This window comes from Muscardinus avellanarius, assembly GCF_963383645.1.
Source record: "Muscardinus avellanarius genome assembly, chromosome: 1".
Lineage (NCBI taxonomy): Eukaryota > Metazoa > Chordata > Mammalia > Rodentia > Gliridae > Muscardinus > Muscardinus avellanarius.
In genome coordinates, this window is record NC_137786.1 from 153,070,554 (window position 1) to 153,084,231 (window position 13,678).

At 35.0% G+C, this 13,678-nt stretch overlaps 1 protein-coding gene across 3 annotated transcripts in view; it reads right to left on the reverse strand.

The window, feature by feature from the left end:
• CNTN5 (contactin 5) overlaps positions 1-13,678 on the reverse strand; it is a gene marked incomplete at both ends in the record, with an annotated part of 736,851 nt that overhangs the window by 67,132 nt on the left and 656,041 nt on the right. For all 3 annotated transcript variants that reach the window (XM_080710120.1, XM_080710119.1, XM_080710118.1), the window contains one exon: positions 4,328-4,486. In XM_080710120.1, coding sequence (XP_080566246.1) covers positions 4,328-4,486 — 159 coding nt within the window. The remainder of the gene's footprint in view (positions 1-4,327; positions 4,487-13,678) is intronic.

Here is a 13,678-nt window from a genome sequence, read left to right on the forward strand (position 1 = left end):
TATTAGTGTTTTTCTAAGAAGAGGCATGAGAATACTTGAATCTCTCTCTCTCTCTCTCTCTCTCTCTCTCTCTCTCTCTCTCTCTCTCACACACACACACACACACACACACACACACACACACACACACACACACTGTGGGAAGGTGAACACCCCCAACCTCCAAGCCAAGAAACAGGCCTTCCTATTCCTAATGAACCAAATCAGGCAATATCTTGATCATAAAATTCCCAGTATGCACAACTGTGAGGAAATATATTTCTATTTAATTAACCCAGTCTATAGCATTGTCTTATGGCAGCTCATACACTCCCCCCTCATTGTGCCTCTGGTACCCCTTACTCAATATTATTCCTTAATTTTTTTCCCCATAGCACTCATCAGCTCCTAAGATACTATACAATTTACATGCTTATTCTGTTCTATTTTTATTGTTTGTCCTTACCCTTGAGAGCACAATTTTACAAAGAAAGAGATTTTATCGTTATTGGTCATTGATATTTTCCAGGGACCTCAAACACTATATGGAAAGTTCTCACTACATTTCTATTAAATGTCTGAAAGTAGAGTCACACTGCCTGGCATCTTCAAAATTGATAACACTAATTTGTGTTCAAATCTTGTGGTTATTAATATAGGCTTTATGTTAGAAATAAAGTACATATAGCCAGGCATGGTGGCGCACGCTTGTAATCCCCACACTTGGGAGGCGGAGACAGGAGGATCGTGCAGGTTTGAAGCCAGCCGTGCGCGCTGACTTAGGAGACCCTGTTTCCAAATAAAAATGTAAAAATAGGTCTGGGAGTGTAGCCCGGAGGTAGAAGGGCTTCCAGGAACCCCAGTACCACCAAAAAAAAAAAAAAAAAAAAGAAATAAAGTACATATAAAAATCTTCCCTTGAGCTAGTCATGGTGGTGTGTGCTTGTACTCCCAGTACTTGGGAGGCTGAGACAGATGGATTGTGCAGGTTCAAAGCCAGCCTCATCTACTTAGTGAGGCTCTCAGCAACTTAGTGAGACTCTGTTTCCAAATAAAATATGAAATAGGTCTGGAAGTGTGGCCCAGAGGTAGAAGGTCTCTGGGTTCCATCCGCAAAACCACACACACACAAAATCTTTCTTACTTACGCTACAATTACTGATATCCTCTTGGTTATAACTATATGTTGTAAAAATGTCCTCCTCAAAACACATCCTCTCTCCATCATCCTTAATTCTAAGCTTTCGTTTAAGTGAAATTTAAAAGAGACAGATTTGGAAATTCTCAATTTATTGTTTCTTGGAAGGGATATAAAATGATTGTTAAAACATAAGTTGAAAGTATTAGTATTCACAATGAAAAAACAATGTGAAATAAATTAGAAGCAAAGTATTTTTTCATAAAATCAGGATTTTAATTTGAAATGCCATATTGTAGAGATTAAGAATAATGAATAATTTATACTAAAGTTAGTATTTTAAAAAGCTCTGCAGGCATATTTTTATAAAGATATTCTTTTCTGGAACTGTGGGGACAACTTGTTTTCAAAGAAATCAGGTGCTTAAGAGAGAACATGACAATAATTAAAGATACTGAAGCACCTCATATTGTCTCAAGGAAAGAATATTACTGAAATGTGTTTCCTAGTAAAATAATCACATCTAATAATTTAATTATAAAATACTGAATAAGCCTGTCCAATTGATAACTTTAATTAAACAATCAATCTGTTGAAAATATATCCACAGATTGAAGACATAAAAATGAATAGAATACTTACATGTATCCAAGTTAAGTAAATAAAAACCAATAAATCATATCATCATAGGGTATATGACATATCTAAGCAGGCATGGTAAAAAACTAGATCATCTAGTACTTCTCAATGGCATGAAAAAGAAATGTTTCTAAAGAAAAATCAGTTTAAGAACCAAAGGAGTCTGCAAATGGAATTATTTATTTGTTATGGATGTTTTTATACTTTCTTCAAAAGGAATACATTATTCTCATTTACCTTTGAGTCTTATTTGTGGGGGCGGTATTTATATGTTAACTCTAAGATGTGCTCACATAAAGGTTTAATATGCATTTTATGTTAACTACCAAAAATAGTGAATTCACCATTCTTTATATTTATTTTGGTGTATAAAGTAATTTTAAGTGCTTTTCAAACACGAGTTTATATATGGCATCAGGTTTATCACAGGGTTTAAACTTTACCCATGATTTAAGAAATAAATATTTCTGGGTTAAATCTTATTTTGACTGGAACTGAGTTTGATTAAGGGAGCAGGTTTAAAAACAAAAACAAAGGCCCAATGTCCCAGAGGAGCTAGTATGGCTCTGAAGGGACTTCCTTCCCTATCATAGGCATGAAAGAAATTGTGATGAGATTAGGCATGGGCCGAAACCAGGAAGCCTTTAAAGCAGTGAAATTGGAATGCACAGAATCTGAGGACTGCCCCTCAACGAGCTCTGCCTAAGGATGGCGTGCCTCTCCTGCTGGCTGCAATCAGGTTTTGGAGAAATGGGTTAGATGATGAAACATCTTGCTAGAGTTCTTGCGTTGAGATGGTGAATAAAACTGATCGTTTATACAAGTATATTTCTGAAAAAATGTATTTGCTTACAAATTCAACTAAACCACAGAATCTTTAAAATATGTACTAGCTAAATAGAATTTAGAAAGAACTCTTATTAGCTGAATGTGGTGCCACACACTTGTAATGTCAGTACTTGGACGCTGAGACATGAAGATCACAGGTTTCAGGATAGCCTCAGCAATAGTGAGAATCCCATTATTCTAGTGAGACCCTGTTTGAAAAATAAAAATAAAATTGGGCTGGGGGTGTAACTCAAAGGTAAACTGCCTCTGGGTTTTCAATCCCCATTACAGGAAAAAAAAAAAAAGAGTAAGTGTCACAAAGAAAGGTTTGATGTAGGAAGTAGAATAAAATATATCCTAGGTTATTATGGCCCCGGGGATGAGTTAGGAAATATGCAAAAGTACTGCAAAGTGTTCAAAAGGCAAGCTTTCTGAGAAGAGAAGAACTTATGTGAGACACATGGCAAGACACAAGCGTCAGAGGGATAGCCTAAGTGAGGATACAAAGCTAGGTCTGAAATGATGCTCTTGTCCTAACTGCAAAGCAGAAGGTTTGAGCGGTCACAATAAGGCTACAAGGGGATCACTGGGGTGGAGGTTGTAAGAATTCTTGAGTAAATCTGCTTGCGTGTTTTGAGCTTATATCTTACCTGTATTCACTATGTTCAGAGATACACCTGCATTTTTTAGGTCTATATTGACATCACAAGGTAATTATGGAACCAGGAAGCCAATATGCATCAGTCAAGTGACCATTGCATTGAGGTATAAGATAATGCAAGGAGCTACATTCCACTTTGTATGTATGTAGATACCTATTTCTCATCTCTCTGTAATTCTAAATGTTCCTGGTTATTCTACTAATTTTTATATCTTATTTCTAAACAGATAAATAATTTTTAAAGTGTAGTGAAAGCACACATCCCAGTTAGTGTTGGACAACTGTTTCTGAAGTTCTCCTTATATAGTATTATAAACGGTCAGATTTCATGTGTGTGTGATTTTACATATCTGTGCTGGACAATCTCATTGGAAAGATAGGAAAAGTTTAGTTTTAAACATAAAAAGTAAATCATTGGGGATAAAATATTTTGAAAATAATACAACTATAAAGTAAACATCTTAAATGAAGGCATTAAAAAGTCACTTTTCTAGATAACATAACTTATCTTAGGTTTCCTTTTCATAAATACACAGATATGTGAATATAAAGAAGCAGCCTAAGAACTGGGTCAATGGAACAGTTGTTTATCCAGATTGGGTGGTTGCTTGAATCTATGTAATAAAATTGCAAAGGATTTTTAATAGAAAGATACACTAAGAGAGATTGCATATCAGACTGGTAAAATCCAAAGTAAGGCTGAAGTTTAATTGAAAGAATTATCCAACATCATTTTTCTGTCTGGATAAATGTAGTATGGCCAGGAAAGATTGTATTATTGAGGCAAGTTGGGTATTGGATCGACAGGAACTCTGTACTATTTTTGACACTTCTATGTGAATCTAAAATTATTTCAACAAACAGAAGAACATAATTTGGTTCTTCTTTGGAAACTGAGCAAAGAGAAAAACAAGGCAGCTTATTTTCTTTTTTGGGAGTCATAAAAAGAAGCAAATAGTGGTCAATATTAGAAGAAAAAGTGGGTTTCCAGAATCCAAAAAAGACCTTAGTGAGTTTGTAAGCAGATTTACTATGTGAGATGAAACTTTGGTTGGATCTGATGTTGATGTAGGGCCTCTTACCTGTCTTTACTGTTTGCCAGCCCAGAGAAAAGGGGCTTCGAGCCTGCAGGTTGTAGGAGGAGATGGGGCTGTGATTGTCTGCTGCTGGACTCCAGGAGAGTGTGGCTGTGCTTTCTGTGATTTCCTCCACAATTACTATCCCAGGTGGGCCTGGGGGACCTATAGACAAAGGATAATAGATAAAGCTAAGTACAGATCATTCTGAGGAACTGTGAGAAATTGTGTTTCCAATGTGGATGGATCTCATCAAACTATGTAATCATTTTAATGAAATATGTATTTAGTAATGAAAATTGACAGCAAAAAGTTATGGAATGCAAGTTAGTTTCTAGGCTTTCTGGAGGGAACTTAATTATAGGTTAGATATTTTCTGACACTGTGCCTGGAGGCAACTACCAATTAGCATTATATTGTATACAAAAAGAAAAAATGATTATAAGCAGAAACAAAGATATGAATGTCAATATCAACTATAGCTGTTGAAATCAATTATGGCTTACAGAGGCAGCAACAGATAGTGATAAGCAATGCTAACAGGAACAAAACATGTTCTGATTCATATTAAAAATCCACAAGTAGACCAGGCTAATTTTTATGTTCATAAAACCTACAATGTGTAAGAGTTGTGATATGTTCTATTAACTAGCTGAAACTCCAACAAAGCAGATAGAAAAAGGTCTGAAATAATGATAGCATGGACAAAGTAAGAATGTCTAGCAGAAATAAGGCATACATAAATTGGTGTGGAAAATTCAAAAAATGTTATAATTAGATTCATCTCTATAAAGATTTTGGTATGGGTGGAGAGGTAATGAATCAGAGGAGGTTAATTCCCCTTTGTTCATGAAATAATGGTATAAAATACTGATGAATAACCTATGTGCACATGGACTTCATCTTTAAGAAATTACCATGATCTGATTTGAGGAGAAATGTGCCATTGAATCATTAGTCCTTAAATCGTGATTTTAATAGCATTTAAAAATGCTTAAGTATTTAATTTTTAGTGGCTAAAAGCAATGCCAGTTTTCTTGTTGATATTTTAGGTTCTGTTCTATAGTGTAGACAGTTCAAATTCAAGAATGCTTTTATATTGAATAAAAATTCTGCCTTTATTTTGAGTTATTATTTTCTGAATTGGTTATCAGTTGATTCTGGGTTGATTTGCAGTGATTTTCTGAATGGATTTTGATACTGGAGATTGGGAGGCATGAAAATTTGGGTTTAAACTAGACTGCAGGGAGCTATGAGAGACGGGGTGTGGCAGAGATGGAGGAGTTGGTGAAGAACTCTGTATAGACTGTCCACAAGAAAGAGTAGTGAGATGGAGGATCTGAAAACCTCGTACATGCAAATAATACTTTTTGGATACGAGGGATGAACATTTCTACCCAGGCTTAGAAGAACCGGCAGCAGATGGAAGAGGCTAAAGATTTGACAAGTGGGGGACTATTTAAATCATTAGGAAAGCCGGGCGTGGTGGCGCACGCTTATAATCCCCGCACTTGTGAGGCGGAGACAGGAGGATCGCGTAGGTTCGAAGCCAGCCTCGCTGGATTAAGAGACCCTGTTTCCAAATAAAAATATAAAAATAGGTCTGGGAGTGTAGCCCGGAGGTAGAAGGGTTTGCAGGAACCCTAGTACCACCAATAAATAAATAAATAAATAAATAAAAAAATAATAATTGGGAAAGTCACAGGAAGCTGAGCTGAGATTGTGGGTAAAATTGTAGAGGACAACCTTGAGGAGTGGCAGTTTTTTATTTCCCTCTAAGAGAGATAAAGGGTTCAACAATGAAATGTAACACAGAAAGCCTTTGAAATACCTAAGGGAGAAGCTGAGAGAGCTCATTGTAGAAGGCATATATTTTTTCACTAGGGAAGACTGTCTACTAAGGCGAGGGTGATTGGGTACAAATGAGATTGAGGGTTGGAGAATAACAGGAAATGTTTTGGATAGGCATATGATGAAAGTGGAAGAATGCCAAGAAGAGGGGAAACAAAGTTTTGGAATAGTACTGGAGTTCTCGTTTGGTTGAATGACATCATCTTGAAGGGGACTGGGCAACTCAGCAAGGTTAGCAAATCTGGAACCAGGACTAGAAAAAAAGAATGATATATTCAGGTTTAAGAGTTTGGTAGAGTGTTACTGTTTAGTATCAAAAACACCAAAGATATTGCTGGCTGTGGGGTCAAAGTGGAAGGGGGGAGTCTGATGAAGCCACGAAGATGCTGACAGGAAAGAATATATGGTCCAAGTCAGGATAGTGGGTAATTATGATAGGAAGAGTAGGAACTTGTGCTGTGAAGGGAAATTGGCAGGATTTGTTTTCTTTTTTCTTATTTTTGAGGCAGGGTAATTTTGAGTGGTAATTTGTTTTGCAAAAGCAAAGTGGGGAATGTGATTATATGGAATGATAGTTCTAAGACTGATATAATAGTATGTCTAATATAGCAGCAATATCAGTGTCAACAGATGAATGGATAACAAAGAGGTGGTCCATACACAATGGAATTATACTAATATTATGCCAAGTAAGAATAGCCAGTCTCAGAAAGTCAAGGGCCAAACAAAAGGCACTATAGATAATTGAAGAGAGAGACCTATAGAATAGTGGAAGAGGATGGATGAGGGATGGAGGAAGGGAAAAAGAAGAACTGATGAAAGAAACAGTTCAAACTATGCAGTACCCATGTATGAAAGTGTCACTACCAAGCTCACTACTATTTATGGGAAGGAGTGGATACCGGGGTGGGACTACTATGTCTCACCTATGTGCATGTTTATTTGTATAACTTTAAATCCCACTAAGATGTATAATTACAGTGCATCCGTAAAAATACAAAAAGGAGCTGGGCGTGGTGGTGCACACTTGTAATCCCAGCATTTGGGAGGTCAAGACTGGAGGATCGCAGTTCGTGGACAGTCTCAGCTATTTAGTGAGGCCCTCTGCAACTTAGTGAGACCCTGTTTAAAAATAAAGAATAAAAAAAAATAGGGCAGGGGGTATAGCTCGGAGGTCGAATGCCCCTGGGTTCCATCTCTAGACCCGCAACATACATACATACATACATACATACATACATACATATATACATACATACATGTAAAGGTATGCTTTAAATAATGGGTCATAATTACTCTAAATTATTTATGAAACTTCAAATGGAAAAATTAATTCTTGGAAATTTAAAACAGAATCAACAAATCTTCAAGAACTTTTTCTATTTACCAAACTACCTTGCTATTACTTAGCAAAGTTATCAGTGTCAAAGACAAAGATTTATGTGCTCAGGATACTAACTGTGGTTGTGCAATTGTTTATAATTATAAACGATTGTACACAATGAATTGTCCAATAATCACATAATGTTTAAATGATAAGTCCTTATGATAAAATATTAGGCAGTCAATAAACTGCCTCATATTGAAAACTATCTAATGACCTGGTAAAAGTTTACATTCTAATAAACAAATAAAGCAGAACTCGTAATTGTATGTAAACATAAATGTATCCATAGTAGTTTGACAAGTATACAAAGAAAAAGATTGGCCAGGCGTGGTGGCACAAGCTTGTAATCTCCTCTCTTGGGAGGCGGAGACAGGAGGATCACGCAGGTTCAAAGCCAGCCGCGCTGGCTTAAGAGACCCTGTTTCCAAATTTAAAAAATGTATAAAAATAAGTCTGGGAGTTTAGTCTGGAGATTGAAGTGTTTCCAGGAACCCCAGTACCACCAAAAACAAAAACAAAAAAACGACAACAACAACAAAAAAGGAAAATATTGGAAAGAAATGTATTAAATTATTGCTTGTAGATGGGGATAGATTATTTAAACTTTATTATTTTGGAGAAAGTCTTCATACTGTTGTATGTTGTATGCTATCTTAAAGAGATTCTATTAAATTAAACAAACACTGAGTGCCTGGTATGTATAAGTCACTGTATATGGCACTGGGTGTGTAGGGGACTAGTTTGCAGGTGGATAAGACAAGATTTAGCTCTCAATGTGTGAAAAATCTGGTGTCAGAAACAAATCTTTCAAATAAAATAAATACCAGGCGGAGATAATGTTTTATGTTTGACTGCTATGGAAATATATTTTATATCATATTATAATACTATGTTAAAATGCTTATAGTTATTTTTCTATATTTTCCACTCATCTGAATAATCAACGTGGCGCTTGACATATATCAGGCCCTCAATAAATATTTGCAGAAAAAAGATGTACAAAAGAAAGAGAAGGAAAGAAGAGCGAAGGAAAGACAGAAGTTATGTTTTGAATCTGGAAGGGTTGATGTAAAATATAACTATATTAGACAAAGGTCCTATATAATAGCCTCTTATTTGTTAAAATATATTAGCATTAGAAACTTCTAGTCAAGTTTACAATGGCAATAAAAATGACAAAACAGCTATATAAAGAAGAAAAATAATGTAGTTTCATGTGATTTAATAAGAAGGCTTATTGGAAAGTTAGAGTATTATAACCTATGGAAGATAGTTTTTCTATATCCTTGTAAATATTAGAGATTTATGAATTGATTATCATGATGATATTCTAGAAAACTGGTGGTGTGATACACCTTCTGAGAGACATTAACCATAATTTTAAACTATCATAAAAATAAAAACAATTTACCAATATTGACATCAATGTTATATTACCTGAGAAAATAATCTTGACTTTATAGACTGAATTCTGGCTGCAGTTACCTTTCTCTGTATGTTTGGGTATGCATTATACTACCATAATACAGTTAATATTTGTTTTTAAGGCCTGTTCACAATAGCAATAGTTTTTCTATATTCAGACTTTATATCACTAAGTAAAAGTTCCCCTAAAAGTCTTCTGCAGCTAAATATATATTTGCAAATAGATTAGTTGAGATACAATGTCTCAGTGATGACAAATATGTGTTCATAGCTAATATTTGCATGGTATATAAATGCCATTTGTTTAATAGAAATCTCATTACATTTTATACATCACTGTAATGATTCAGTGTCAGGTAGGTAGTAATCTGGAATTCTTTTTTCTCCTCAGGAACAATCCTATTATGTAGGATCACTAAAATAAATATTTCATTTCAAATTAGACAATTTAGAAAAGCAGACAGCCTGTTCGTGTCTTCATGGTGAGAACGGCTGAGCAAATGACAAACCACATAGCCCTAGCAGAAGCCGTGTTCCCACAGGCCCATGGCAGCCACGGCCCTGTCCAGCCTCTCCATCAGACGGTCACTGGATCTACTCATTCCCATAACTTAGAAAACTTTCTTCTCATGAGGAGTCATTGACTTTTTTATTATTCTACTGGGATTGAACCCAAGGGCATTCTAGCTTGTAGTTATACCTCCAACCCTTCATTTTTTAAAATTTGTAAGCAGAGTCTCCCTAAGTTGCTGAGACTGGTCTTGAACCTACTATCTATCTATCTCAGCCTCCCCAAAACTGGAATTACAGACTTGAGGGTAACATAGAAAATTTTTTTCTCACAGGAAACCACTGTCTTCTTTTTTGTTGTTGTTGTTGGTACTGGGATTAAGATCAAGGCTGTCCAACATCTGATCCTCATCCATAGACTATTTACTTGTCTAGCTCTATCTATCTATCTATCTATCTATCTATCATCTATCTATCTATCTATCTATCTATCATCTATGCATCTATCATTATCTACTATCTATGTATCTAGCTATCATCTATCTATCTATCATTATCTATGTATCTATCATCTATGTATCTATCATTATCTATGTATCTGTGTATCTATCTATGCATCTATTTATCATCTATCTATTCAAAACAAGGTCATGTGAGGTTCCTGAGATTCTTGTTATGCTGTGGAGTCTGTCCTGAAGTCTCTGATCCTCCGGTCTCAGCCTCCCAAGTACTGGGATCACAGGTGTGTGCCACCACAACCAGCTGAAGAGGCATTGACTTTTTAAACTGAAAAGTGCTTACAGTGCACATTATCTCATGACCTCCAAAGCTGTTATTTTCTGTACCGATGGCCTGAGACAAGGACTATGACTTCATGTTCATTGCAGAAACTTGGAATTTTGAAATTGACTAGAGTCATCCAGTTAAATTCTTATTACTTTCAGATATGGAAGTAGTACTTGAGACAGGAGAAAGTCTCCTAAAGAAGTCAAAGTGGCCAGGTGAGGTAGAGGACGCCTGAAATCCCAGGACTGGGGAGGCTGAGGCAGAATGATCACAGGCTCAAAGTCAGTCTCAGCAACTTGACAAGGTCACCTGCAATTCAGTGAGACCCTGTTTCAAAATAAAAAAAGAAAAGTTAGGGTGGGGTGGGGGAGGGTACAGCTCAGAAGTAGAATGACTTTGGCTTCAATCCCCAGTGTTTTGTTTTTCTCCCAAAAAAGTCAAAAGTGTCTTCCTGATTTTCTGGGTGGAGCAATAAAATAATTAAAGTAGGAGTAGGCGTTAGTCCTGACACCCAGTCAAATTGCCGTATCATGACAGCATTGTAGAAGAGTTATATTCTGACTTCTTGCAAAATCATTACTTGCTCTCTCTGTCTACCAGTAGTGGTCATCTGCTTTGGAGTTCTTAGTGACTAACACATGAGCAAAACTGAAGAAATTCCTCCTAATGCTGGAAATCTATTCCACATGCCAGAAACTCTTCTGGTCCTTTCTCACTTGTATTTACATTCTCTCCCTGATTGTAAGACTTACTGATTCAACAAATATTTCTATTGTTAAACACTATTTTTGTATTATAAATTTATTCAGCTTGTTTTCATTTTCATTTGATTTGACTTTTATTTTTTAACTGCTTTCCTCATATAAAAAATTTAGGAGGAAAATTCAAGTTGTTGGGATTCAAAACAATAAGTGGACATTTGATTTAAATCATTTGAAACTGAAGTTAAAACTTGATACCATATGCTATATTGTTATAAATCAGTCCTATTTTTAAGCATGAAAATACTTCTTAAATACAAGACATCTCTTCTAAACACCTCTGGAAATATACTGTAGAAAAAAAAGCAAGCCGGCACGTCAATCATTCAGGGAGGCAAAGTCCTAAACATGTCTTTCTAACAAAAAATGAAGAGACTTAGCTACTGTTTAGAAAATGAGATTAAAAAAATAAATAAACCTAATAATTCAGGCCAAGATGAGTTTAAAAATTTTTCATCATGGTTTTTACAGATTCAATTTAAAAGACCATATATAGTAATGCAAAACATTTAAAAAATTAATATTTATATAAAATGTGAGATTTTCTATAGTACTTTACATGTTAACACTCATTTAAATTTAAAATATGAGAGTTACAATATGCTGTTATTTAGGAAGCAGGGTATTATTGATAGTATATTTTTATACAAGAAACTATCTCCTGATTTAAACTTGTTATACTGGCCTGGCAAGCCCAACTTTATATAATATGCCATATTATTTATTCTTTATGTTCTAATTGAATACCTACCTCCTCACCACCTTTACGTCCTTCATGAAGCCTGGAGGGCTTTCTTAGATTTGTTTACTACTTACTAACCTAATTTAAGTGACCTTTTCTTAATGTTTTCAATTGCATGAGAATAATCAACTCTTTTAATAAGGGTAGTCAAGGGTGGAAGTGAGAAATAAACAGTTCTAATTATTTTTAAAGCAATTATGTTTTATGTTAATTTGGCAAAGATCAACATTTATTATATATGCCCATCTATCACCATCATCGTCAACCTATCTATCTAATCTAACCTGATTCCTGAATGTGAAATTCTTGCCTCCTCTCACTTTGCCTATTGAACAGGTATTTATTTAGGCTTTGTACTCTCAATCTCTGCATCTCTGCTCAAGCTTGACTTCCTTAGAGGAGTCTTTTCTGACCACCCTGCTAGGTATTCTGCTCATTCATTGCACCATGAATGAAGAAAATCACAACTGAAGTTGTCTGTTTATTTGTGTGGCTTTTTAAAATAGTTTTTATCTTTATCTAAATAATTATGATTGAGACACATATTTGCCATCCTATCCTTTTATGGTATTATTAATTTTTATGTGATAAGTTTGGCCCATCATTCTTGACTATTGCTGTGCTTTAAGAATTTGCTTCTTCCATCCAACCTAATGTTTGGTTTTTCAGTTTTGTTTTATCTACAGATTAGATCATCCCGACATCAATGCTTTCCTGCAAATCATTAATCGAAATGTTAATACAAAAGACTTTTATATTAAATGATGGTTTTCTTCTTTGAATTTTAGGCACACAAGGGTTGGAATTGTGGTCATAATTTTTTTTTGCCATAGTATTCCCAGAACCTAGAACACTGCCTAGAACATAGTATGTTATGATATAGATTTGTAATAAAGGACTGAATAATTTTTGTTAGCATAACAAGTTAGTATAGCTGTTTCCTTAATATTTGTGCACATTTTCACTTTTGATAAATAAAAATATGAAAAAATACATTTTTATAAAATTCTATATAGCACTATCCTGAAAGAATATTAAACACACACATACTAAAAATTATTCTCATGTTGCTTTTTTATTTTGTTAAACACAACTAATTAGATATTCACCTGTCTATGGCATATTTATAAGCTTAAAAGAAGATGCTATTAGTGTCTTTCAAACTTTAATGAGAAATGAAATTTCAGGGATGTCCATAAAAAGGATATAGATATTTCTGAGCTTTACCTGAGAGCTACTGAATTTCAATTTCAATTTCTTTCTTTTTTTTTTTTTTGGTGGTACTGGGGTTCCTGGAAGCCCTTCTACCTTCAGGCTATACTCCCAGACCTATTTTATATTTTTTAATTTTTGGAAACAGGGTCTCTATGGCTTCGAACCAGTGCGATCCTCCTGTCTCTGCCTCCCAAGCATGGGGATTACGAGCGTGCGCCACCATGCCTGGCTATGAATTTCAATTCTATGACTAGAGCACCAGAATCTGTATTTGATACAAGATGTCTTGAAACTTTTTATGCGTGCTCTATTTCAAGAGGAAAAAAAATGATTTGTAGGCTAGAGAGTTAGACTAAGAGTTAAAATTTTATTCTATTCTATTTTGTGTAAAAGCTTTAGGGTCTTGGGCATATTTCTGTATCTCATTAAGTCTCAATTTCCTTATATTATATAAACAGCGTGATAGTATCAGCCTTATTATTATATAGGGTGATGCATTAAAAAGCAGTTTGTAAGTTTTTGTAAGTGGATATCTAAACCAGCACTGACTGGGACTCTCACTGCTCTGTAATTTCGACGATATCACAAGGCTTTGTTTTCTTTTAATTAGTGTAATTTGAAAACAAACAACAAAAAGGTGTTATCATTAGCAGATTCAATTATTTCTACTTCTAGGAGGC